At 51.6% G+C, this 26,336-nt stretch overlaps 1 protein-coding gene across 2 annotated transcripts in view; it reads left to right on the top strand.

Moving 5' to 3' along the window:
- FHL3 (four and a half LIM domains 3) overlaps positions 1–24,260 on the top strand; it is a 30,011-nt gene extending 5,751 nt beyond the window's left edge. Inside the window, exons 1-6 of one of the 2 annotated variants that reach the window (XM_082494106.1) lie at positions 7,765–7,887; positions 19,420–19,604; positions 19,685–19,859; positions 20,465–20,634; positions 20,816–21,002; positions 22,255–24,260. In XM_082494106.1, the coding sequence (XP_082350232.1) occupies positions 7,881–7,887; positions 19,420–19,604; positions 19,685–19,859; positions 20,465–20,634; positions 20,816–21,002; positions 22,255–22,406 (876 nt within the window). In that variant the 5' untranslated portion in view covers positions 7,765–7,880 and the 3' untranslated portion in view covers positions 22,407–24,260. Of the gene's footprint in view, positions 1–7,764; positions 7,888–19,419; positions 19,605–19,684; positions 19,860–20,464; positions 20,635–20,815; positions 21,003–22,254 lie in introns of those variants that run through there. The other variant, XM_082494107.1, reaches the window with a different exon arrangement.
- The last annotated feature ends 2,076 nt before the right edge of the window (positions 24,261–26,336 follow it).

The following is a 26,336-nucleotide window of genomic DNA, read 5'->3' as shown; positions in this document are numbered from 1 at the left end:
ATTAAAGGATTAAAGGATGCTGGGCAGTAATTACCATAAATGATACAGACGAGTCCAGATCCAGGAACGTTTTTTCCCCTTTCATCCCAAGCCAGTCGTGGCTCATGCTGACGGCACACCTGGAAATGAGGTAACTGAATACTCTGCCCACGTTGTTCAGATTAGCTGGGGCTCAGGCACAGACGTAGCGTGTGTTTTCTCTGCTCCTGGACGACCTTTGTTCTCCTGCCGCCAGGAAGCTTCACTGATGGGATGAGACAAGACAGGGTGATTCTCTCCCTTTCTTGGGAAAGGCGCTCCCGAGCGTGACTCTCCTGAGAAATGCCCTTTCCAGACGCAGAGATCATGCTGCCATTGAAGTATGAGGCGGAAATAATTCCAGTGCTGCCTGAACATGTTATTTAGGTCAATTGCAAGGAAGATGGCAATGTGAATCAGAAAAGGAGTTGGAAGAGGAGGAAAGTCATTAGACAGCACCTTGACATCCCCTGCCAATGCAGGATTTTTCTCTGCCAGCACAGAAGCACAGTTAGAGGTCACATTCATTGTCTTCTGTGCTCTCCATACACTCCTGTAACTGTGAGTAGCTGGACTGGAAATGAAAGAGAAGGCTGCAGACAAAGCCTTGCCTCTATCACTCTGCATCAGTACACCTATTTTCTGGTGTATTAACTAGTCTCTCTGAAACAGAGAGTCTCTCTGAAAACAGAGAGACAGAGCGTGGTCTCCTTTTCCCTCTGGAAAACAAGATACATCAGAATAACTGCTTCAACTGCATCCATTTTGAGTGAATGAGTCTCCAGAAGATGCTTTTGTGGAAGCACAGTCATCACATTTTTGTGGTGACCGCTCGCTGGTGGAGTGCTGGCCAAAATAGCTGGGATGGTTTTCCCACCAGGTAATGGGCAGGAGGTGCCTGGTGTGCCACAGCAGCGCCGAGCAGTGCCAGGGGTGCGCAGGGCGTGAAGCAAAGCCAGCAGCCTGAGTGCGCGGGGACGGCGGTTGGGCTGAAAGGAGGTCAGCGGCGTTGGGAAACCTTCTAAAAGCGTCCCGTTGGGCAGGGCTTTGCCGAGCACTCTGCTTCCCTTCCCAGAGGAAGCAGCCTGAATTTACCCATTGCTCTGTAGAGACCTGTAGGCTAAAACAAATTATTCTTACGCAGTAGAAAACATTGGGACCAACCTTAACTGATGAAGCAATTTGCCAGCTTTTAGCCTCAAGGTCCCTAGTCCCTCAGGGCTTTCCAGCGTAATGACTTGGGTCGGTTTCCCAGAAAGATTCTCTTGGATATGTGCTGTTGGCAATACTCTGGCTCATTACTGGCCATTTTATTTTTCCAACAGCCAGCTCTTGTTAGCTTCGTTCTCACAGTATTGTTTTCTTTCTAGAAGAAGCTTTTGCTGGCTCTCCTAAACTATCACATGGGAATTGCTTACTAGCTTAGATTTATTTTTTTTGTTGTTTTGACCCAAAGCTGCGCTTCACTCTCCTCTGTAACACTGCCAACATCATTTCCAGTCTCTTTTAAGCATATGTTTTGCAATAATATCTAAAGTCTTGGCTCCAAATAACTGCCTTACAGAGAGATTAGTATCTTTTAACAAAGGAATTGAGAAGCAAATAGTGAGAACAAAAGCGGTATCTTGAGAGCCTGTAAGACTATCCTGACCTTTCCCAAAGGCCTCAGCCTAGACTTCAGCGTTTAGCTAGTGAAGGCAGAAATCGGGGTGGACTTCAGCCTGCATAGTCCTCTGCCCAGTCACTGTGTGTGCTGGAAATGTGCTCTGCACGTTGCTGCCATCTGGGCTTGACTGTACTATTCTTATAATCTCCAGGGAACCTTCTCTAGCAGAGCTCATCTCCGATGGAAGTCCTCTTTGGCTGACCTTGCACTGAGACTAGTATTAGCAGCGTGGATTTCTGAGATTTGACAGCAGTGTTCTCCCTAGGAAGAAAACTGGCTTGGGAAAGGTTTTGTCCCGGCTGGGAGGGAAGGTATGCCACTTGCCAGCTGCGTTCTCCAGGTATCCAGCCGGGTACGTGGTAATAAACTAGAGGGTGAGGAGGTCAATATTAATGTTTTCAAAGCTTCAGGAGAAAGTGCTACGGGAACTCAGAGGCCTTCAGAAAACCAGCTGAAAAACTGCCTTTGCTTTCGATGAGAGAACTAGATGTGTAGGTGGGAAGGAAGTTGTATGATGCCACTCAAGAAAGCAGCAGAAGTGGGAGTATACCCCAGATCATCTGATACTGAAAAGCTCCTCCTTGGTTTGCATCAGTGCATGTCTGGACGGCTGTGTCCAATCTGCAGAAATAAAGATTGATGGTTAGAGAATTGGCTTCATTGGAAATGAAATGTCCCTCCTAATTAGCACATCACTCAATTTGGGTTGCGGGTGAGTTGAGTTCCAGTTGCTCTGTGCATTTTTATGAGTTTGTTGCTTGTTAGTGCATATGACTAACATATAAATGCACAGATTTCAGCATGTCCCTAGGACTAAAGAGCACCAGGGTTAAATGTATTTGCTTATGTTAAGGCTTTGGCTACAGAATAGCAAAAGTGTGTAAAGCTGATGCACTGGTGAATGTTAAATGGGACCATCTACACTTATGTTTCTGTCCTCATTGATTCTTCCTTTGTACTGCAGTAGTATCATAGATCTGGAGGTTGCAAATTTAAATTAAATTTTCACAAAATGGCTTTGGGGCGGTTTCTGCTTGGGAATCTTTGTTGTTGTCCTTGTAAATATAAAACCTGATGCACCAGACTAAAACAATGCAATCAGAATGCATTTTCTGAAAGTGTTTTCTAATCCCTCTGAATTGTGATTCTTAAAATTTGTATTCAAATGTCCTCTGTCCCAGGCAGAATGAGGGCTGCAAATGGTGTGAGTAACTGCTCTCGGCAGCACTATTTACCAAAGTAGTAGCTAAGTTTTGGATCCTGTATGTTCTGACCTGCCTGAGTCGCAGGTCCTTCCTTTGCACCAGTTGCTTCTGTGTCCTGGAGAATTTCCAGCATTGATTTTTAAAGGTTTACATAAGCAGGGACAAAAAATAGTTCAGAAGACTCGCATACACCATGAAGATAATTTCCTGATGTTACGTGCTGTGTAGCCGCCTTTTCCTCCAAGCTCTTTCCAGCGGGCCTCATCTCCCCATGCCATTCCAAGGTTTTTACCTTTATTTGCAGGAGTGAGCCTGGGGCTGTGGAGTTCTTTGCTCCTCCGTTGGTAGGGCGGGCAGCTGGGATGTGTTGAACCTGGAGCTGAGAGTCTCAGGACTGTGAGGGAGCTGACTAACAGGCGGCTGCTTACAGAGGGAGGTGAGAGTCGGGTGGGGGGTCCTGACAGGAGGCAGCAGCTTCACCTGAAACTAAATGAGCAGCGCTTTTCAGAGGAACTGAGCCGACTTTGCCCAAAATCAAAAGAATGGATGGGTGCTCAGCATCCCTGGAATTGAGGGGCCGAGGCACAGGCTGCCAAATACAAAACCAAGGCAAGAACAAACCCAAAACCCTACCAGCTCTGTTCTGGGGCTGTAACTGCTCTGGCTCAGACACAGAGCGTTTCAGCCGTGGAAGGGTGTATCCCAGCTTGAGCAGCTGTTCCTATGGGCTGTGCGGTCCCAGGGGACCGGCGTGTCTGTGTTCTGCTTTGCATCTCACCTGTGTTCACTTCTAAAGCATGCTGCTCTGACCTCGTGACACTTTTACGATGGACTGCTGAACGCCAAACCCACAGTACCCCTTTGTCTTCTGCTCCCCCTGCCCATCCCAGTCCATCCTTACTGGAAAGTCTTCCTCTTCCCTTGGCCTTTTGCGCTCTCCAGCCGTGCGCCAGTTGGAGCTCACTTGAGGCCACTTTTGATGCAAACTCCCAGGAGAATTTGCGTGACGGTGCCAGAGAGGCTCCTCTCCATGTCTGTCCTGGTGCAGTTTGTCCCTTTGTTTCCCCGTAAGGACTGTGCCCTGCGCAGCCTCCCGGTTCAGCCCGGCTCTTGAGAAATCTTAGTGGAGAGTTAGACCTGGCAGATGGAGGCTGTTACCTCATTCCACAAAAATGCTTTGTTATTGAGAAAATGGAAACTGTCTGAGGTTTGGGAGCTGAATAGAGTCATTGGTGTCTGTTTTAACCGCAGTTTGGTGGTGACTGCTGAAAGTTCCCTTCTCTGAGCATTCCCTTTTCCTACAGCCATAATCTTCAAGTCATCGGAGAGCTGCAATGATTTAACTCGTTAGCTGAGCAAACGCTGAATACTGTTGCATACTCTGCAGAAACTTTGCTAAAACCTCAGCATCTTCCAGCAAAAGAGAAATGGCTAGCCAATAAATAACCCTTAGCGAACCGTGGCTGGAAGAGTGATCCCTGTGGATATGAAGCCAAATTCAACTCTTTTTACAATCTCAGCTGTGCCTCTTGTTTACTTGATTTTTAAAAGGCTGTATTAAGGTTATGCAGGAACTTCTTGGAGGGAAAAGGCACACATGGAGGCTCGTGTTTTGTAATTCTTTAGCGCAGGTATCTGAATCCCAGTTCCCAAGCGAAATTTCTTTTCATCGATAATTTTTAAAAGTCGATTTCAGCAGTGGGAATTTGGGAGCATAGGCGAAAGAATGAAAACAGAGATCGAACCATTTGCAAGCTGGTTTTCATATTGCTTAATGACTTGAGTTAGCGCAGAAGAGCATTAACCTAAATACGAGACTTGTTTTCGTTAACAGATATTTGTATGCATTTGTGAAACTGTGGCATCCGATACCTCCTGCTGACAGCATTATTCACCAAGCACCCTAATAGAGCTGAAAGCAGCAGTGTTAGCTTTTTGGAAATAAAATGAACACTTTATTTATGTATTTTTAAACTGATGAATCTTAGCGGGCAAATGAATGTCTTCTAGCTGCTACAGATGGTTTTTACATGACTAACTATTTTGGTGCGTAGAAAAACCTAGAATACTGGAACCACAAGATATTAAATATTTAATTATTACTCCAGAATGTAAATATGGCCTTGATAAGATGAATTTGTTTACCTAAATTTCAAGTGTTCACTTAGCAACTTTACAAGATTGGGACTGTATTAATTGATATCTGAGAAGAAGAGTGACTACTCAGCATCTCCTCCAAATTTCTTTAAATATCTGAGTGAGTTTCAGTAACAGGAATTTGCTTAACTGGAGGAATAGTCCCAGCTGTTTCAGGCAGAGCCCAGGATCAGTATTTTAGCTGTAATGAACTGTTTCTGTTCTAGATCCCTGCTTTCTGTGGGTTTACAGTGTAACCATAAAAATCCTTTCCAGGCTGCGTTCTGCCTCCTGAGGTCTTTGGGAGGTTTTTTAATATAAAATGCAAATTGTAAAACCACTTAACAGTTGATTTTCAAGCTGCATCTTACCAGTTTAGAGCCTATTCTGGACACGTGTTTTTCCTGTAACTCTAAAGCAACCTTATTTCTTGAATGATACAAGCCCACAGGATTTCCCTCATGTGAGTGTATCAGGCGTTAAGTAATTTCTGCTGTAGTTTGAATCTCTGTGGCTGCAGATCATGCCATTTTCTGCTAAAACAGCGTGTATATTAACTTGGTACTGCTGGGGAAAAAATGTCTGTTTTTTAAGGCTCTTCCAATGAAACAAAAGAAATTGAGTAATAATAGAAAATGTCTATCTGAAAGGCCTCACTTCAGGATGGTTGAAGACAGAATCACAGAATTATGTAGGTTGGAAAAGACCTTTAATATCATCGAATCCAACCGTAAAGACGAAAATTCCTCTTTGAGGTCCGCATCAGATGGCAGTATTCTTAGATAGTGCTTAGGATGTGAAGACGGTGAAGAACAAACAGAAGAAGTGGATCCTGAACTGTCTCTGAGTGCAAGGACTACTTTTGTCAGCATCTGGATCCCACGTACCAGCCTAAACTGCTGACCTTTGCCAGGCTTTTGACCTCACCTCGGAAGTCCACTACCCTCATTTAAATGAGTTTTCCTTAAGGAAAACATGGCTTTTTCTGTTCTTAAGAACTAACGCAGTTTGAAGTGGTGCATAACTCCTGGCACGGCACCGCACTACTCCAGTGCCATCTTCTAGCTTGGCGTGCTCACTTTTAAAGCCCAAAATTTAAATAGTAGGAGCAACTAGCGAAGGCGTGGTGTTACTTGGTCGAAAGATCTGGAGTCTGGATTAACTGTACTTTAACTGCAGAGCACTGTATCTGTCTGTCGTAGCATGGTTTGGGTTGGAAAGGACCTTAAAGATCACGTCCTTCTCTTCCTTCCTTTTTCCCCGGCTTCTCACAAAAAGTTCAGTTGGTGGAATCTATTTGGACGTAGGTCTACAACGTGCATTAGTGGGTGTCACAGTTTCCAGGCTGATGGGGATATGTGCTGCATCTCAAAAGAAGAAAGATGGATGGGGACTTGGATCTTGGATACATTTTTAGTTCTACCAGGCTTGCCTTGTGCCAAAACCCTCCGAGGTGGAAATCCCAGGAGGGAGATAAAATAAACCCCTGTCCTGCAGGTATTATAAGGGTAAATAATGTTTTTGCTGGTGACAGCTGTTAGGGAATCAAGGAAGCAACAATCCTATGAGAGGTATGGGGTGTCGGATCTGTGGAAACGGAGCACTGTTGCATTTATGGTCTTGCACTGGATCATCGTATATATTTGTGTTATTTGCAGTAGGGAGTCAGGGAGCTAAACTACATTCCAAGCAAAGAAACTAATCTTTAGTTTGTGTCCTCGAATGAGGATTAGTTATTCTCATTGGCCTCTCTTCTCAGCACGTGGAAATCTTCAAATAGAAAAGTCAGTGTTTAAATTTTAAGGCATTTCAGTGGCTGCCTTTAACTCAGTGAACACTTCATATCAAGAAAATTGCTGCGATGCCTAACTCAGAGGGATCTGGAATATGTAGAGTAATAGCTGTACTTACTGAAGAGTCATTAATAGCAAAAAGTAGACAGTGTGTTGCATGTAACTCAGCCAAGAGAAGTTTTATTTCTAGTATTTCTCAAGCCTATGCAAACATCATGTAACTCACAGGAAGATTAAATCTGGCCCATTGTGCTTGTATAGAAGTCTTGGATGTGTTGTTTTTGGAGAGCCCGAAGAGCTGTGTGAGGAAAATCACAAACGTGCTTGAGGCTGGTGAAGGTGTTGGACCACGCGCAGAGACTGTGTCATGCTCCACACTCTGTGAAACAGTGACTCGACTAAGGAGCAATGAAGTTTGTGCTTTCAGATCCTTGATAGCTTTGAATCTCAACTTCAGAAGGAGACACAGAGCAGAACTTTGAATAAGAGTGGAAGAGGGCAGTCCAGAGATCGTGAATAACTGGGCCCCGAGTAGATCGTGCTGTTTGAGTAACACTGACCCTTTCCCCTGGAAATCGATGAGTTCTGCTGCTCACCTCATTAGCACCTGACTTGGTAAGTGAGGCTAATGCTGATGTTCATCAGCTTTTCACTTTCTGTTAGGTGTTTTGCTTGTTCTCTTTCTTTTCTGTCATTTTGACACTAAGAAATAGAAAGGGTTTGGAAGTGAAATATATCTACACAAAATTGGAATCAGATTTCTTATGTGTCTTATGAAAATTTAGAGTAACTTGAATTATAAGTGTCCAATTTCCAGTCACAAGTAATGACATTTAAACCTCTGTAGGAAATGCAATCCCTGTGCTGATGTCACCCTCTGGTTTATGATGTGACTGCTTTTGTTTCTGGGCAAGCACTTGAGTGTTTTGCTAGTGAAGCGGTGATTTACTGGTGAGAGTCTCTTGCTGGTCGCACCTGCTCCAACTGTCTGTGGTCGGAGTCGCTGGGAGAGCTGCTGCCTCCGCTGCTGCTGGGTCTCACGCTGGTCCATCGCACTCTGCAATGCAAGGTAACAGAGAACTGGCCTGAGATTTTGTTTCCAAGGGTTCGCCAATTTGGGTCAAATAGCTTGTAAATAGAGCATTTTTGTTCAGGTCGGTCGGGAGAACAGAGAGAGGGTTATTAGGGCATTGGCGGTGCCTTGTTGCAGTGAAGCCCATGGTCCTCGAACTGCCTGAGCGTGCAAACAGTTTTGGGAAACCTTTTTGTCCAGTCAGAGAGCAGACTGCTGTCGCTGCCTTCAGTGAGCCCGTGGGGAGCAAAGAAACGGGCGTCGCGTCGTACCGCTGCTTCAGGGGCTGAGACACCAACGCTCCTTGGTCTTTACCTGAAAGCCGTCACCAGAGGAGCCTCCGCTAGTTAGAATTCTGACCTTCCTGTCTCTTTTTAATCTGTGACAAATCCGTTTCATGTAGGTTTCCTTGTAAAACTCAGGTTTGAATGAGAGAATGAGGTTCTGTAAATGAGCCACAGACCTGGATCGGGGGCTCTCTAATATTCTTATTTGTTTTCTGTTCATGTGGGGTTTTTACCTGTAAAGGAGCAGTTTTTCTCTCTGTATGACTTTTTGGGCACCGCCAGCACGTGTGCTTTATGCAGCAGTGCTCCGTGTTGCCCCGCTGAAGTGCTGCCGGCGTGGCGAGCCGCGGCGCTGGTTCTGAGCAGACACGTCCCACGGGCAGGGACACGGGTGTTGGACACTCAGCATGTGGCTGCGGCATATGACCGCACTCATAAACTTTGTGAGCATTTGTGCCCCTTAAAATAACTGTTTCCACTTAGTCTTTTGCATGTGGTGACAGTTTTCCCTTTCACAGGTACTGCCACAGACTCTTTATCTCCAGCTATTGCAGCACAGCGTGGCAGAAATGGGAAAGCATGTTGCATCTTGCAGATTTCCTATTAGCGCTTGCAAAGAGTTATTTCTTAGAGATTTTAATGTAAAATATATGACAATTGCAACCGATGGCTTCATTATTTAAAATGTGTGGTATTTAAGAGTGATTTTTAAAGGTGCCAGTGAGAAGTGCTTGAGGAAGGAGACTGATTTGAAGGTAACCAGCTCTGTCTAGTAAAAGTAGATGGCACCTGACGACCAGATCACCTCGCAGAGAAATCTTCAGCCACAGAAGAAGGAAACTGGTTTCACTTCTACGTTGGCAAGGCAGCGGCTAAAATCTGCGATGCCCCGTCTGTCCATTCTGTACTTTCCCATACTCTCGGGGCCTGGCGGTGCTGCCCTTGTGGAGCGGTACCTTTTTCAGGAGGGTTCCAGCTGGCACGCACAGCATCTCCCGGGCAACAAATGATCTTAGTTTTGTTTCGGACCACAGGCGAGCAGTTCTGGGGATGGTAACCTGAGACAGTTTGTCTTTGCCAGGATTCAGTCCTTCCCCAGATTTAGAAGCGGCTCACATGCTGCGAGCCGCAGCGCTGTAATTGCCTTTGCTTGCAAGGGGCACCAGCAGCTGTAAAAGGTACAGCAGAGGGAGACGGTCCGTAGTGCTCGGGCAAACGGCCGCCGTGCGTGGAGGGGCCCACTGTTAGTGGCCGATGGTGGGAGAAGGGCTGCTGGGCAAGGGCTGGTGCGGCACACAAGTGTCACTGAGGTGTCTCCCCTGCCACCTCCCTGCCTTGCTCGGCACGCTGCTGGTAGTGCGTGTGGGCGTTGAGCCCCGAAAGGCACAAACCTGCCCGGGTTACCATGCAGGTTACCTTTCTCAGTCAGAATATTGGCTAATATGCAAGAAATGAACTACAAATGATCATGTTTGGGAGACAAAGAATCAACTTGAAAAAGGGAATATTTTGACCAAATTTGGCAAAAAAATTTGCTTTGCCCTTTAAGTAATAGGCATGCATTAAATAAAACATGTCTGGTTTATATGTCTTTTCCTGCTACTGTAAGTCAAAGTTGCTTTGTTTATTAAAAACAAACCCTGAAGTTGAGCAGAGTCTTAATCAGCAAAAGAGCTGCCAGGCTTTCTGGAGAAAACAGTTAATAAAGGATTGGGCTCAGACCACACAGGTTTGCTTTTTAGCATGTGAGCCCAAAACATGCACGCTGTGATGGCATCCGTCCCCGGCAGCCTGTCCACACGCTCACCCGCGTTCTTGTTCAGAAGCAAGCTTGAAGCAGCCCCTTGATTGCCTTTATGTGCAAAATAGATGTATAATCTCCGAAATGCCTCTTATTCAGGGACTACAAAAAGCTTTAAATTATGGATCACCTCAGAAATAAGAATGGCTTCATCTTTAATTTAAATAACATCTGCCTTTAAGGGAAAGAAAAGTGAAAGCTACAGCGTAAGGCTAGAATTGTAAGAGAACTTTAGGGAAATAGAGCAGAATTCCATTATCTTGCAGTGGTATCTGTACTGAGATGCACAGACCCCAAGAATAGCAACTAGAGCTGTCAGATTATTTTTTCTGCATATAGGCGGTGATGTCTGTTTGAATTGCAAGATTCTTGTGTGCTGAGCAAACCTAAGATGAAGGTAATTGGCTCCAGTGTGCAGTTAGTCATTTCCTCTCATGCTTTCGTGTTTGAATTCTTGTGTACTGGATATGACCTTTGTGTCATGGGGCAAAGAGATTTTGAAACGTTATTGCCAGAGTCCCGGGTTTGTGCCCTTGGATAAGCAGTTGCACGCTTACGTGGCTACGGACCAACTTTGCTGGGTTGGTCTCAAACCAGTTGAATTCAATCTAAAATTAAACTTTCCATGCTAGATTACAGTCCTCACAACATGCTTATTCTTCAGGACCCCTTTTTCTTTCTGTAGTAGCCAGGGCATTATAAAGATCTCACTGGGCTTCTGTGTTTGGAAGGCTTAGGGTGTCCTAGGCTCTGGGCAACAGAGTTTTGTCTTCTGAGCCTGGGGCGTGGATGCATTTTCCCATTTGGTCTTTGGGCGTATGTTTGTTTCTGGAGAATACCAACTTCACGCAAGTGCCCTGTACCTCTCGTGCGAGGTTGTAATTGCAGTGGTGTGTGGTGTTACGAGGCTGTAGCATGCAGGACAAGAAAACCTGTGCTACAACAGGCATGTAACACAGAGCACCGTATAGACCAATTTGTGGTTTCATGTAGATTTATATGTACTCTCTCCATGACTTTCTTGATGAAACCTCATCCGGTTACTATCCCTTCCCACCACCTTTTCTTGTCCATCACTTCATAATGACATGGGCAATGAAGGTTTACAGATAAATTACACAAGGGACGGGCATTTCACTGTCCAGATTAGCTCCTGCGTAGACCTGGTGTGAAACCTAGGGGCTGGAAACCAGCCACTGCCCATTAATTACTTTTGTATGGTTGATGACTATCTTTAGGGTTTGTTTTATGTTCTTGTGTTACAGTTTGTTGCCAGTAGGATGATGGTTAATGTATGTTCTGCTCAATATGTCTAAAAGGCCTATTCAGCCCTGTACAAGCAACAAGTTCCTCATTCTTGCCCAGTTTTCTAGTTGAAAGGGAATTTGTGGATTTGACGTTGGCAGACTCTCGTGGTGTGATTTGTCAGGCCCCCGCTAGCTGATGGCGTTTTTGCCAGCGCTGTTGAGGCCGGGAGAGCACAAGCAGCTGGGAACTGTGTGTGTTCCCACGTTGGGGACGCGGTGCGAGCTGATGGTGCAGTGTGGCACAGCACGGGCAGTGCCGCTGGTGTTCTGCCCACCGGCTGTCACACACGCAGGGAGCCTGAAGCTTGTGCACGCTCACTCTCCGTGTGCACTCCGATGTTTTTGATATCGCTGTTACCATATTTGAACGGGAGCATATCCTCCTCTCTCAAACGGGATGACTAACGTGCTTGAGAAGGAGAAGGGAGCAGGACTTCAGAAAGCAATTGCACACCCCTTCTTGCTCCTTTTTAAGCACTGATCCGAGCAGCCATTTCCCTGGCCTGTGACTCCCGCTCCTCTCATCGCACTGAAGCTCCTGTGATCAGTCACGCTCCCTGAAACTTGGCTCCAGCATCTTTCTTCCTATTATGGTCGCCCTGGCCATGTCTGCAGCTGCTGCCCCGCCGCCGGTTATGAGCTTCAGTAGCAGAATCGCTCGGTGCGAGATGCTGCTGCCAGTGGGCTCCTGCTCGGCTTGTGCCGCGCGCGGCTGGGGAGGGAACCTGTGGCGCGGAGCTGGGGCCAGGCCGTCTCCCCCTTCTCCAAAGCCCCTTCAGAGACCGGCCAGAATCTGCTGGCACGTTTTTAAACTGCGGGTTTCTTAACCATCGGTAAAAGGGACTTCATTTGGCTGGGAAGGAGTTCTGATGTGTTCGTATCTTACTCCTCTGCTCTCTGACGTCCTCCTTCCGCTAAGTGGTCAGTTTGAATCGTGACAGGTCCAAACTGCCCAAATGGTTCCAATTCCCTACTTACTGTTGAGCGTGCAAAATTTGCTAACTCTGTATACATTTTGAATAATATTAACAGGTGATCTTTTGAGCAAACGTTCGTTTTTAATGTTCACAGAATGACACAGGCTGCTCTTTCTGAATGTGTCCTGACAGCTCTGCTGCTGTTGGCTGTGCCCTCGGTCTGAGCTGCCTCCCGACCGCGGAGGATTTTGTTCAGAACCTGAAATAGTTAATTAACCCTTACAGATGTTTAGTAATAAATTTTTAACTCTCAGATCATTCGCTCCTTTCTTCCTGGGCAGTTTTTCTTTTTATGGTGGCATAGTAGGCACTCTTAAGCTTTTTTTCTGACCCCTGTAGAATTAACTTTCCCTAAAGAAAGTAAGTCTACAGCAAGAGCTGAATTCTCTGTTGCCTTCCTCCTTGTCAGCCTGCACTCTGCTGTCCCCCTGCTGGGGTTTTGGAAGGTGGGTGGACACAGTGAAGAGAGGCAGCCACGGGAAACCTGGCACTTCTCACCGGTGATGTTTGAATAGATGTTCTGTTCCTCTTCCTCCAAACCACGTATCTTCATGCTCACCATGTGGGTGCTTCAGCTCACAGCTGGACTCAGGGGACCTGGTGGGATAGGAAGGATGTGGAGAGGAAAGGGACAGAAGTAGCTGAAAACCAAGAGCAAAGCAAGGTCTTGGCCACAGAAATTACAATTGGAATCTCGGATGGGCAAACCCGCCTGGTTTTCCACTGTAGCATGGAAAATTGGATTCCCGCGCAACTGTGGCCTCATTAAAAAGAGATTCTTTTTTTAAAGGGTAGAGAAGGGGCAAAAGTCACAGTGTGCACAAATATTGGCTCAGAGTTTTGTCCCATTACCTTGTATGGGGATGCTGCCTTGTGAGAGCCTGACTTACTAGCAGCAGGTTTTCCTTTCACATAGGAAAAGTTTTGTTTTGTTTCCTTATCTTAGGAGAAAGAACAAGGAATTTAGTACTAGAGGAAAAAGGTTTATGAACTCATTGGTGGTTTGAAACCAGAGCAGCGTTTTGGAGTTCCTGACAGCCCCGCGCCCCCCGTCCGCAGGCAGGACAGCTCGGCCTGGGGGTGTTGGGATTTCTTGCAGACCCAGCCACGTCTGCTGGAGGGAGCGGAAGCACGTCAAGGCCGAAACTATTTCCATGTGCAGACAGCTGACTCTGCATATGGTCTCTCTAAGGTTTGTTGGCCTTCCTAGGAGACCTGGCCAATCATTTATGGTAATTCAAAAGTTTAATTTAAACTTCAAAAAAATCATTGCCGCTTTCCAGATCTTTTGAGTGTATCTGGACCAGGTGTGGTGGCTCAGCCACGGCTGTGCAAACAGCGCAGTGCTTCCTGCAGCATGCCTCTGGGCAGGCTGTGGGCTGACATCAGGTGAGATTTTTCTCGGTTTAAGGGTGAGATCAGACATTTGTGGGACAGTTGTGCTTTTAGCACTATCTTGATCTATATGCAAAGCTGTCGGGAGGAGTCCATGTGATGTGGTTTTGCACTTTGAATGGAGGGCACCTCAGAGATCTCTTCTGAACATTAGGAATCCCTCAATTTCCCATTCCAAGGCTATAAAAATTGTGCAATGCCTAGGTATGCCTTGTGACTTGTCAGATGCTTTAACAGTTTTTGCTGCTTCTTCCTCTCAAAATTGTGGGAAGCTGCCTACCTTGCTGAGCAACGATGATTCTAACAACACTTATCTCACTGGAAGTGCAGGGTGTTTCCTTACAACTGTGCCAGCCGCTTTGCTGAACCTGTTGCAGATCCCAGAGCAGCCCGTGACGGCTCTGGGCAGGCGGTTGGGCTGCCCGTGCCTGGGAAACGACTGCGCTGCAGCGTGCTCAGCCGAGCGCGGTGTGTGCACGTGCATAAGTGCCACATCCCAGTGGTGCAGGTGGGGGCTGTGTGGCCTTACACCCAGCTGATTCATTTGCCTCCTGCCTCTGAGGCCGACTGTAGGAGCCAAATCTTTCCTATGTGTTGGAGAAGTGACCGGCAGCGTTCTCCTGTTGTGCTGGCAATGGGGGAGCTGCCAGGTGAGGTCCGTGGCTGTGCGCTCTGCACCCGAGCCCCCCAGAGCAGCCCTTTGTTCTTGGGGTTCACGAGTCCTCTGCAGGGAGGCTGAGGCTGGAAGGCAGCTCGGAGGCGAGAGCCGAGGGCACGACGTGACTCAGTGGTGCTGCAAGCAGGCGGGTGAAGGCTCAATGCAACAGGGCTGCCGAGGGTGCTCGGTGCGGGCTGGGTCACCCCGATGAAACACTCGGCACCGTCCTGGCAAGCTGCCGCCAGCCCAAAGCAGGAGCTCCTTCAAGAGCAGATAGGGGATGTTGTTCCCACCGTGCCGGGTCTACAGCCGCACTCGTGAGTCTGGAAGCAGAGCAGGAGGGTACAGACAGAGGCAGCAGCGTGAGGAGGTGTGGAGGCACCCCGGGAGCTGGCCCCCGCTGCCCCCCCCGCGCCTGGGCTGGCCGTGACGGCCCCTGCCCACAGCACACAGTGACCCTGAGCGGATCCGCAGAAGCAGTGTCGGGAAACATGGACTGAAAACATTCCCAGCCTAATGGAGGGGCTGGAGCTGCTCCTCGCAGCAAGCAGCTGGTTTCCCTTTTAGGGTTGGCGGCAGGCAGAAACAATTTCACACGGATTCCAGGACCCATAATGGTTCTGGAAAGCCAACAGGAACAAAAAGCGTTCTTCTCCTCTTCTGACCTTGGAGCGCGTTGAGGACCATCTTCCAAAGCCTTGCCCCTGGACAGTTTCATCCTTACATGGGGAGCGCTCGCCTGTCCCAGTGAGGTTGTGCGTTCTCCTCTGCGTGTCTCTTTAGGTGTGAGCTGCCGCTGCACTAGCCGTGCTCGGAGCGGCTCGGGGAAGGTGAGAATCGGCAGGAACCTGACAGACAGTCAAAGGCAGGTCTATTCCTGTGTCCCGGAGAGATTAAGTGTTTCCCTAGGAATAGCCTTACGGGTTGCTCTAGGATGACTTTGTGGAGCAGCTGGTTGTGACCTGACAACGAACAACAAACTGGTGTGAAGTTACAGAGGGTTATAGGTTCACCATATACACAAGACCTCTCGCAGAAGGAGTTCATTGTAGCAGGAGTTGTCTCAAAAGGCTGGTTAAACTCTCAAGTGATTGCACGCGGGAGAAAGCCCAGCCCTGGACAGTCTGTACTGCCTCCTTTGCATAATAGGTCCTCAGTTTATCGACACTAAAATTAATGTAATAATCTCCTGGGGCTGTTGCTAAGCCATCTGCTGTGTTGCTGCTGACAATGACACTGGGGTGGTGTTAGGTGCATGTTACTCTCTAATTAGAAAGTGGACTCTGCTGTGCGTCCTTGACAAATTGCTGACCTTTCTCATATGTGAAGCTATTCTGAGCTTGGTTCCAGACTGATCAGATTTGCATCCTGGAGCACTTTAAATGTTGTTTGTGAGAGGAGTTCTTGTTCCCAAAGCTGTTTGTTCATGGGCACAGGAGGAGAACTGAACTTCCTTTCCTCTGTGAGCACAACTCTAGCTGTCAAAGGGAAAGGGTAGGCAGCTGGCAGGCGTGTGGCTGCTGTTTATATTTGCCCTGAGACAGCCAACGAGACAGCTGAGAGAATACCCCACATCCAGCTCTGCCGTCCCCACCTACGGGAGACCTGCTTCAGTAGACCTTGTCCCATGGGGACCACGGCCATCTGGTAATGGGCAAACACTCTCTTTGCAACTGGAATCCCATCATTTTAGGGCAACGCCTTGGTTAGTATTTGAAAGTGTTACTTACATCAGCCTAGCACACAGCTAATGTTTACAGGGTGGTGCAGACTGCAAAATATGAGCACATGCTAATTAGCACGCATAGTGATTGCATATATTGTGCCTTCTAAATCTGAGCCTTAATTAAAGCTTTTTTAATGCATTTTAAAACTCTACTTCTTCATGAATGGAGACAATTTCCAGGTTCCTTATTACAATCACAATAGGAATTGTGGGCTTTTGTGGTATTTCTTTTAGTCTATTTTTGTTGTCCCACCTTCTGCCTCCCCCTGAACTTGGTCTCCGGCAGTGCCATGTCCTCAGGGGTGAAGATGCAGAGTTTGTGTTGGCATTGCATAGGGCTTTGACACCCCTGCCCAGCACCGTGTACGAGACAGGAACAAAGAGAGCAAACAGCTTATCTAATACAAATAACTCTGAGCAAACTTCCTGGGCTTGTTCTTTTTTCTGTGGAAAAGGCAGTGTGGAGTCAGCTCCCGTATGCTCTTGCAGCCGTCTTGGCCACGTGACGCTGTGCGCAATGGCTCTGCTGGCAGCATGTGTGTCGGCCAGCCCGCAGGGACCCCGCAGTGCCGGAGCTCGGCACGCACGGCGTGCAGCAGACATAGGTAGACTTTGGGGAGAAACTACTCAAAGCGGAGGCAAGCATGGCACGCTGCTTTAGGGTCCACCTCGGGATATCATTCTCAAAGGGTTTATAGGGTTTTCACTTCCTCCTCTGTGGCCGCTCTGTGTCACAGCACTGCGGAGCACCCACCGGCGCTGCCGGCAGCACTGCTGCTGAGTGCCGGCCCGGGGCTTCGGCCAGCACCAGGTGAGCTGGGGGTCCTGGTGGGCTGGGGAGTGCCAGCTGCCCTCGCCGGTGGAGGAGAGGAGGACCGGCACTGCTGGGAGCCTGGGTGACAAACCGCATTTGGGATTGACATGTTCCTGTCCTGTCACTATTTGTTTAATCCCCGTTTTGATGGTGATGATCGCTCAGCTGCCCCGGGGGAGCAGCCCGTAGCCCCCCTCTGGTTTGCTGGCTGCCACCGGGTCCCCAGGGGGCGCGCGGGGCCGGGGGACGGTGCGCGCTCAGGGCAGCAGCACCTTCCTTGTTGGGGTGGTTTGCGGTTCAGTGGCACAGGAGCCCCAGCGGTCCTTGGTGGGTTTATCCTGCCCGACTCCTGCGACATGGGGAAATGCTGCCCCTTGTTTGGAGTTTGGGGACCAGAGCTCACAGAGGGGCAGTGTCAGGCCGGCTGAATCCTTGTCACCAGTAAAACCCAAGGCTTCTCCATTCAAGTTGTTCTGCCTTCCCTCGCGTTTTCTGATGTCCTCTGACCCCGTATTACAGGACCACAGCAATAAAGTGCAGCCCATTGAGCAAACATGGCAGCTCACGGCTCCCAGGGTAGGAGTGCTCATTAGAGGCCCTTTATTACAGACACACCTTGGAAAGTTCCCTTCAACAGGGCTGGGAGGAGGAGGGTTGTTAATTTGATTTTCATTCTTTGCCAGAGAGAAAGGTCCCGGATGGCGTCAGGGATCGAAGGCGAGTGGGGCAGCAGAGGAGGCGGCAGTGGGTGAGAAGCGGCCGGGAGCAGTGTGGGGTGCCGGGGGTGCGGGAGCTGCTGCCCGGACCGGTGCACACTGCGCGGGGTGCCGCCAAGGGAGGGGGCGCTGGGGGCAGAGCCGGGGCAGCGGGTCCGGTTCGGTGCCCTGGCACGCGTCCGGCTCCCCTGGGCAAACCTCTCCACATGCCAGCCCCGTCTCCAGTAACAGACTGGAAATCGCCCGGCGCAGCCCAGCTGCCTTCTTCCATGGCCAGCAGGTCTGGGGCTGCTGGCTGGGGCTCTGTAGGATGGGCTCGGCAGAGCAGTGGCCCAAAGCCTGCGCTCCCCACGGGGGCACGCCGTGGAGCAGCTCCCGCCACCGCAGCCACCCGCAGCAGCCTGCCACGCTGCAGGGCACCGAGCGGTCAGAGGAGCAGGCGACGGCCGGGGCAGCAGCTGGGGAACGAGTGTCTGAAAAGGGACTTTGTTCCCCCTCTGTTGGTCACGTAGCCATGTGGGAACACTAGATTTATTCACCGGCAGCCCTATCGGCACATACCAGGCTTGACAACAGCTGGGAGCTGTGTGGCTTGACCAAGAATAGCCCTGGGGAGCTCACTGCCGTGAGTCAGAGCTGTCTGGATCGACTCCTGCCCTGGAGGGACACGGCCGCTGTGGCCGGGCAGCCCGCGAGCAGGGAGGCAGAGACTCGCGGTGAGCTCTTGGCCCCATTAAATGCTAAACTGTAGATTGAGCCATAATAGCTCTTTCTGAAGTGGGTGGGTTCATGAAGAAAACTGCAGCGTGCGGCGCTCTGCAGCTGACTGCTCAGATGTAATTCTATGGGCTTGTCTACACTTGATAGCAACCTGTATTAAAGAAGGGTGTGATTTTGCAAGTGGAAAACTCCATATTTAGGAATAACCAGGTTAAACCAAACAGAAGGAAGATACTCTTGTTCTGGAGTTAGTGCTCCAAGGAAAGCAAAATAGCTCCACAAACCTCTTGTCTGAGAGGGAGGCAAGGGGCAAGGAGAGATGTCTGATCTCCAGTGTGCAAAACCCCGACACCTGTATTGCTTGTAAAACACCCGCCTCCCCAACACTTTGTCCCTGAAGAATGTTTGTAGTTGGAGCGACATGTACAAAATGGTTTGCTGGGATGTGGCTCCGTAGCTGGGTGCAGAGTGGGGTACCTGGTTCCTGCTGCCCTGTGGAGCAGCTGCTTTGAAGTTCTGGAAAAGTTGCAGAATTTGGAACGCTGACAGCCCCGTCAGGCAGAGCATCAGCTCACGGGCCATCAGGAGGAATCTCACCATTGGTGCGGGGCCGTGCTGGTGGCTGAGTGTGGCTCTCTGAAGGGCTGCTTGGTAGACAGATCTCCTTCAAGGTGGCTGGCTCTCTGATGTGACAGGGGATGTGTGCCCAGCATGTGCACGCTCCTGTTTTTGGTACCAAATCAAAACTTTTCATGCAAAAAATTTCTCTCTTTTGGTCATCACTTACACTTTGCTTCCCAGCAAGGAGGCAGACCGTGAGAAGCTCAGCTGCATGCTTACATGTCTAGGTTTCTCTGAGTGGTGCCCAAGGGCTCCAACTGTTGAACTTGAGTATAAACGCGAAGCGAGATTTGTGCCAGGCCCTGAATGCGTGCAGGCTTTTTTGGAAGTGTGTAGAGGCGCAGAGCAGGTGCAGCCGCTCAGGTCTGTGTCCTCTCCTGATAGCGGCTGTTCGTTGGCTCAGCACAGGGGTTGGTGGTGCTTGTCCTCTAGAGGTGGCAGGGCTGTGCAGGGACATCTCGGGCAGTGTAAGCTGATACTGACGCAGCATCTCCGCTGATCTCTTAGCAGGTGAAGGAAGCCCTCAGACTGGCACCATGACAGAGTGCTTTGACTGTGACAACTGCAAGGAATCCTTGTATGGACGCAAGTACATCCAGATGGACAATGGCCCGTACTGCATCCCCTGCTACGATGCCCACTTTGCCAACACCTGTGATGAGTGCAAAGAGCTGATCGGCCACGACTGCCGAGTGAGTATGGGACCCCGTGGCCGGGCAGGGCGGTCCCCTGGGGCGATGGGTCCCCTCCTCATCTCGGCTCTCCTCCCCAGGAGCTGTACTACGAGGATCGCCATTACCACGAGCACTGCTTTCGTTGCTTCCGCTGTGACCGTTCTCTGGCTGACGAGCCGTTTACCTGCCAAGGCGAGGAGCTGCTGTGCAATGACTGCTACTGCAGCGAGTTTTCCTCCAAATGCATTGCCTGTGAGAAGACGGTCATGCCAGGTAGGAGCGGGTAGACTCGAGCACTGCGGTTTGTTCCTGGTCCCAGCGGCGTCAGCCAGGGCTGCAGGGTCCGACACCAGGGCAGCAAGGGAGAGTGCTGAATTTCTGCTCTCCTGCCCCGTTGTCACTGCACAGAGTGGGCCGGCACTTTGCTTGCCTGGCAAGACAGCAGGATCCTGAGCTGCGGTCACCACAGCAGCCTTGTCTGTCTGTTCCCCTTTTTCATGGGGAAGTGAGCCGGGGAGGAGATAACAATGTGTTTCCTGGGCATTTTCTGGTGTGTGCTGACAAGAAGAATGACTAAAGGCTTGTGATCATCTCTGGAGATGGCCTGAGGCAAAGGAGTGCCTTTGCCTGGCCATTCTGGCACCATCTTCAGATGTAGGTTACAACAGGCGTCTCTGCCGCAGCCTGCGTGCGGTGCTGGGGGCATGTTCCCGCAGCCTGTGGGGTGGGTCCGGGGCCTCCGCCGTCCTGCGCTGCCATGGGGAGGGCAGGCACAGAGCCGGGTGTGCAGGACTGCAGTTTATCCTGCACAGCCTCCCCTGTCCCCTGTGCATGTGTGTGCTGCGCCCTCCTGTCACTGTGAACGGCTCTCTCCGCAGGATCCCGTAAGCTGGAGTACAACGGACAAACCTGGCACGAGCATTGCTTCATATGCAGCAGCTGCCAGCAGCCCATCGGGTCACGATCCTTCATCCCAGACAAGAAGGATTATTACTGCGTCCCTTGTTATGAGAGCAAGTTTGCTCCTCGCTGCACTCGTTGCAAAAAGGTACGTCTGGCCTGACAGCCTAAAGCCCCTGCATTCTCTGACCCAGGGACACGTTCCCCGCTCCTGTCGGAGCCCCACCAGAGAAGGGTTCAGGTGCCAGCACCCCAGCTAGCTGCTGGTCGTGCGCTGCAGCCCGTTTCCTCGTGTCCGTGTGTCACCAGTGTGCGCTCTCTTCCCTCAGACCCTCACCAAGGGAGGAGTGACTTACCGGGATGAGCCGTGGCACAAGGAGTGCTTCGTCTGCACAGGCTGCAAGACCCCCCTGGCTGGCCAGCAGTTCACCTCCCAGGATGACAACCCCTACTGCATCAAGTGCTTTGGGAACCTCTATGCCAAGAAGTGCAGCGCCTGCACAAAGCCCATCACAGGTGAGTACAAAGGCCCTGGTTACGGGGCACTTCCGCAGCACAGGGCACGACCTACCTGCCCCGTTTCCAGACATGCAGTGACTTCTCTGGGTGAAGCTGCACTCTCAATTGCACGTGTGGCCCAGGCCCATATGATGCTCACATGCATCTCCACCATGCGGGCTTGCGCAAGTGTCTCCAGGCACTTCAGGCCTCCCAGGGACAAATGCTGGGGAGTGCAAGCTGCCTTCAGGCACGTCCTCCCCAGAAACAACTGCAGTGAGAGAGGATCTCTTTGTTGCAGTGGTCCTAGAGCTGCTCGTGTCCCTTCATCTGCATCTTTCAAAGCCGTGAACTGTGTCTCTTGGGAGGAATTCCCTCTGCCCAGGGGTAAAGGCTCCCAAAATGACCCCTCACAGTGTGATCTCATGTCCCGAGCTTGCCGTGTTTGACGCTGGTTCCCACGTCCTGTGGAAGGGAAGGGAATGCTCACATACAGGGAAAGCCAGAGACTTCCAGCCATAGCTGGAGCAGGAACTGCTGCAGGGAGTCTGGACCTGCTGTACCTGCCATGGGCAGAAGCTGGGGGTCCTTTTCTGCCCAAACCCCTGAGAGGGTCTGGCTGCCTTCCTGTCCTCCCCCACTTGACCATTCCCTTTGCAACTCTTGTCTCTGGCTGCGGGGAAGGCAGGCAAAGCCATGAATCAGCACGTGACTCAGAGGATGACTCTGGCTGAGGACAGGGCAGCCCCCGGGCACCACGCTTCCCGTCTGGTCCGCATCACTCTGTCACAGCGCTGTGGAGAAAGGGGTCACAGCCCACAAGTCCAACCACTGCAGGCAGAGGAAGGAATCTGCCTGCGGACCCTCTGCAGGAGCAGTGGCCTGGGCTGGTGGCAGGAGACCTCTTCCCGGGATTTCACTAGCACTGTCCCTGGAAGGAACAGCTCTAGGCAGTGCTGCCTGGAGCTCCCGACAGCCCCTTGTTCACTGCGATGGTGCAGCTCCGCTCCCTGCTCCTCTCTGGGGAGAAAATGGAGATTCTGGTCTGAGGATCTCAACCCTGCAAAATCTGGTGTAAAATAATTTTGGTCCTTTGACCCCCCCACCAAGAGTGGAGGTGTGTATTTCAGATGCATGCGATGCGGGGGGGGTGTTTGGGTGCCACAGTGCAGCACTGCATGTGAAGACCTGACTCGGAGACTGGGTCTGTGCGGGAAGCTCATCCCAGTTTCTCCAGGGGTTCTAACGCTGCACTCTGTCCCTCCTGTAGGCTTTGGCGGTGGTAAATATGTCTCCTTTGAGGACCGTCACTGGCACCATAATTGCTTTAACTGTGCCCGCTGCAACACCTCGCTGGTCGGGAAAGGCTTCATCCCTGACAACGATGAGATCCTGTGCCGCGACTGCAGCAGCGATCTATGAGCCTCCGAGGACACCGTGGGGCAGGGGCTTTCTCTATTCTTCAGGGCCTTTGTGCCAGAAATCCCAACAACATTTCAGGGGCAGGGCACAAGGCACAGGAGATGGGGGCTGACCCCGAACCACGGTGTGTTCAGGGGGTTCCTGTGCCCCTTTCTGAAGGCTAGAGTATGCTATGCTATGGCTCTGTGCAGAGTCAAAGCTAAATAAAGTTGAAAAAGGAGCTTCAACACCCCCCCATTATTTAGTCTTTCCTTTTGCTTCCTGTCTGACCAGGCACGAGCTGAGCCCAGGGCCCCGGCTGAGCAAAGGGCAGCACCAGCTTCAGTGCTGGGCTGCTGGATCTGCACGCTGGCAGCATGTTATTTGCGCCCCCTGGCACAGCGCTGACTCTTCTCTTTTCCCCATGCGCTTCCCTTGCTCTGTGTGACATAAGGCAGCAGCTCCCGGTCCACGCGGCTTGGCTGTGCTCGCCTGCGAAGGGAATGGCTTTGCAGCACAGCCCTTCCGCACGTGTGGCTGGCCTCTGGCGACCCGGGCTTGAAGGGTGCTCTCTGCCCGGTTCGGGAGGTTTGGGGACACCAGGCTGGAGTGTGGCCAGGAGAAGAGTGTGTGTCCTGCCAGATGGGATCAACCTCTGGATTTCTGTAGCCACCTCACCGCTTGTGGGCCAGACCCTTTGCTCTGCACATCTCCATGGAGGTGCTCTCACTCAGTTGTGGATGCAGAGCTCAAATCACTCGCAGGTACGGGGTGTTCTGCCCCCACCACCTCCCTGCCCTGTTCCTGTCCATCTGTGTTGTGGTGTCCCATGGCTGCCTGTGCAGTGTCTGAGCTGGAGCTGGTGGGTATTGGCCCGGTGGTAGTCCCCCCTGAGATGCGCCTGGCTGAGCCCTGGAGAAGGGTGTGCTGAAGGCTGAGAGCACCCAGGGCTTTATTCCTACTCCATCCCTCTCATGGGGATCCCTGGGATGGGGACTGCCTTGCTGAGCCCAGCCACCAGCGGCACTGGCAACACCGCAGACCTCCGTTAATGCGGGGAGGGGAGTGTTGTGGCTGCGCTCGGTGTCTGCTGGGAGCGCTGGAGGGGTGGATCTGTGGGAGCACAGGGCTCCAGTGTGGAGGTCAGCCAACGGGGCGGCCGGCATGTCCACAACCTGCTCCTGCCAGCGCTGAGCATCCCCTGCCCCGGCGGGCAGAGACCGGCAGCTCCCCCAGCCACACGCATCCCTTGCTGCATCCCAAACGAGAAGCAAAGCAAAGGTGGCACCTGCGCTGCCCTGAGGAGGGGCTGTGCATCTCCTGTGTCCCTGCATTGGCCCTAACTGTGCAAAATAGGACATTTTGAGCCATCCCAGACTTGCACGAGGGCTTGAGCTGTCCTTGCCCCATGGCTGAGCTGGCTTTGGGCCTCCCTCGGGCCCCTCTGTGGTGGGATGCTCTCTCCTGTCTTGTCTCCACGTTCCTTTTGCTTCTGTCTTGCTGGGGCACTTATGCTGACCCTGCTTTCCTGCTTAGACAGCCACGTGCTTTTTCTGAAAGCATCTTCTTGTGTTTGTTTTTTTTCTCCTTTTGTACTCTTTTGTCATGAATATCTGTCATTTTGTAACCAACTACAGGATGAAGGGGCTAGCCCCCCCCCCCAGGCTTTCCTTTAGGAACAGAAAATGTTATGCATGTTGAAGTGTTATTAACTGTATGCAGATCCTTGTTGAATCCTCGTTTGAAAGCTTTGATGCAGGCAAATCAGAGTTTGTGTGTTTGCTATTCTGAGGAGCTTGGAGCTAGAAGGAATTGTTGTAAGCCTCAGCCTCTTGTGTATTTCCTATGGCTTTATATAATAAACCATTTTGGTGACGCTTGCTCTCCTGCGTTTCTCGAGCAGCAGGCACAGTGCTGTCTGACTCGGTGTTGTGGCTCAGTGCTCAGCTCTATCCTCGCCCCTCACCCCATCCTGGGGACAGGCAATGCCCGCGGTGCTCCCCACCAGTCCCGAGGGTTATGGCAGAGGAACAGCAGCTCCTTCTCCCAGCTGTGGGCTGCAGTGGGTTCCTGGTGCCAGGGCTGGCTGGCTGTCCGTGCCTGCTGTCTGTTTGGGCAGGCTGTTCTGCAGGATGGGCCTGAGCAGGACTCAGGCGGTGCCGGTGCTGCCCAGGCGCCATGGCTCCGGGCTGGCCGTGGGTCGGGCTCGGCGGCTGCCAGGATGCTGCACCACTGCAGGAGCTGGTCTCGCTCGCTGCAATACCGAATTGTATCCCACTGTGCAGACGAGCTTCCTTCCCCCCACGGTACACGCTCTCCGGTCCACATGTGCAGGCTCTCAGGAGGAGTTTGGTGGGGAAGCTGCTGTAGTCTCCCGTCAGGGTAACCGTGGTCTGTCTCCTTCTGGCAGCTTTCCCCGAAGCGGTGCGTGCTCATTACTCACTTTTATCAGCCAGGGAGCCATTTATTCCCCTAACATCTGAAACCATTTTCCACAGATTCCTTTACATTTACTAACAGCTGCCATGACTTCCTCGGGGGTTGCCTGCCCCGCCGCCTGCTCCCTTCCCCCTGCGCGGCGGCTGCCCTGCGGCGAGTGCTGCTCCGGCTGCAGGACCGGCACGGCCCGTGTGGCACCACAGCACGGGCTCTGCGCATCCACAGTCCTGGCTCCTCCAAAGGCTCCTGCTCTGGCAGCTAATGGGGTTTTTAAAATAAGGTTTTTGTCACTGTTGCTGCCCTGTGACCTGCGCTGGCTCCGGCTTTGCTGCTGCTCAGCCTCAGAGGGTGATGGAGGAGCTTCGGCCCCGGAGGTTTCCAGCTGAGCCTCTCCTCCAGCTGGAGCACCGCAAACCCTTGTTTCTGCAGCGCTGTTTCCAGGGATTAACCACAAAAGGTTTCTGTACAAAGGGCCCCCAGGCTCCTCTTTCAGTCAGCCTCAAGAGCCTCACGTTTTTAGCCAAAAAAGGAAATGGCCCAGCTGCATGCAGCACTGGAACATCTGGATTTTATCCCTGTCATGAATGGGTCATGGCTGTGCATGGCCCAGTGCCTGATTTACAGGAGGGGGAGGGTGATGTCATGCACAAACATCCCCCGAGACTCCCAGAGTGCGGATCTGAAACAATCATGAAAATATTATTAAGCACAGGCGAAAAGTGCAGGGGGAGGGCCGGGGCTGCTGCGCAGGGTGAGGTGGGAGCAGGGAAACACACTGGGAGCCTGGGGCAGCACTGGGGGTGTAGAAAGAGCCTCCGGCATCAACCAAACACGCCCAAGCTGCGCTTCCCTGCACTGCCCGCCGGTGCCTCAGCTCGGCACAGGGTCAGGGATGGCACTGCAGCCCTCACGGGCAGAGCCGTGTCCGAGCCGCTGCCCGCCCCGGCCCCAGCACGGTGTCCCAAAGGGGCTGCTTGCTCTGGGCCAGGGAGTGAGAGGAGGAGTGAGAGCAGGGCCCTGCCACGGGCCGGCTGGTGCAGAGATGGGGATGAGTACAAGGGCAGGGACGTGATGCTCCCTGGTGCGTGGAAGCAGTGTTGTGTCATGGCCCAGGGCACCAGAGGCAGCTCAGCTCAGTGGTGACGACGGCTGCTCGCTGCTGGCCCTGCAGCGGTGCCCGTGCTGGGCACATGCCGGCCGTCTGCTTCCTCCCCCAGAGACGGACACAGCTGCTCCTGGCTCGGGCTGGCTACAGGCAGCAGTTTCCCTTCCCAGGGGTTTGTTCTCTTTCCAGCCAGGCCCCCGGAGGAGAGCTGAGCTGTCTATCGGGTACGGTCTGGGCCGCAGCAATGTGTCCCAGAGCCGACGGGAGCTGCACGGCTGGGGAGTGAGGTCTGCCTGCTCCTGCCTGCAGCTGGGCAGGAGGGAAGGGCTGATTTCAGCTGCCTGCCGGCGTTTGCTGCTTTTCCAGTTGTAGCAGCACACAGGTTCAGACAGCGTGTCAGATTAGTG

Source organism: Vanellus vanellus, assembly GCF_965231255.1.
Source record: "Vanellus vanellus genome assembly, chromosome: 22".
NCBI classification, from domain to species: domain Eukaryota; kingdom Metazoa; phylum Chordata; class Aves; order Charadriiformes; family Charadriidae; genus Vanellus; species Vanellus vanellus.
Note: the sequence above shows the minus strand (reverse complement) of the source record. Positions and strands in the feature narration are given on the sequence as shown.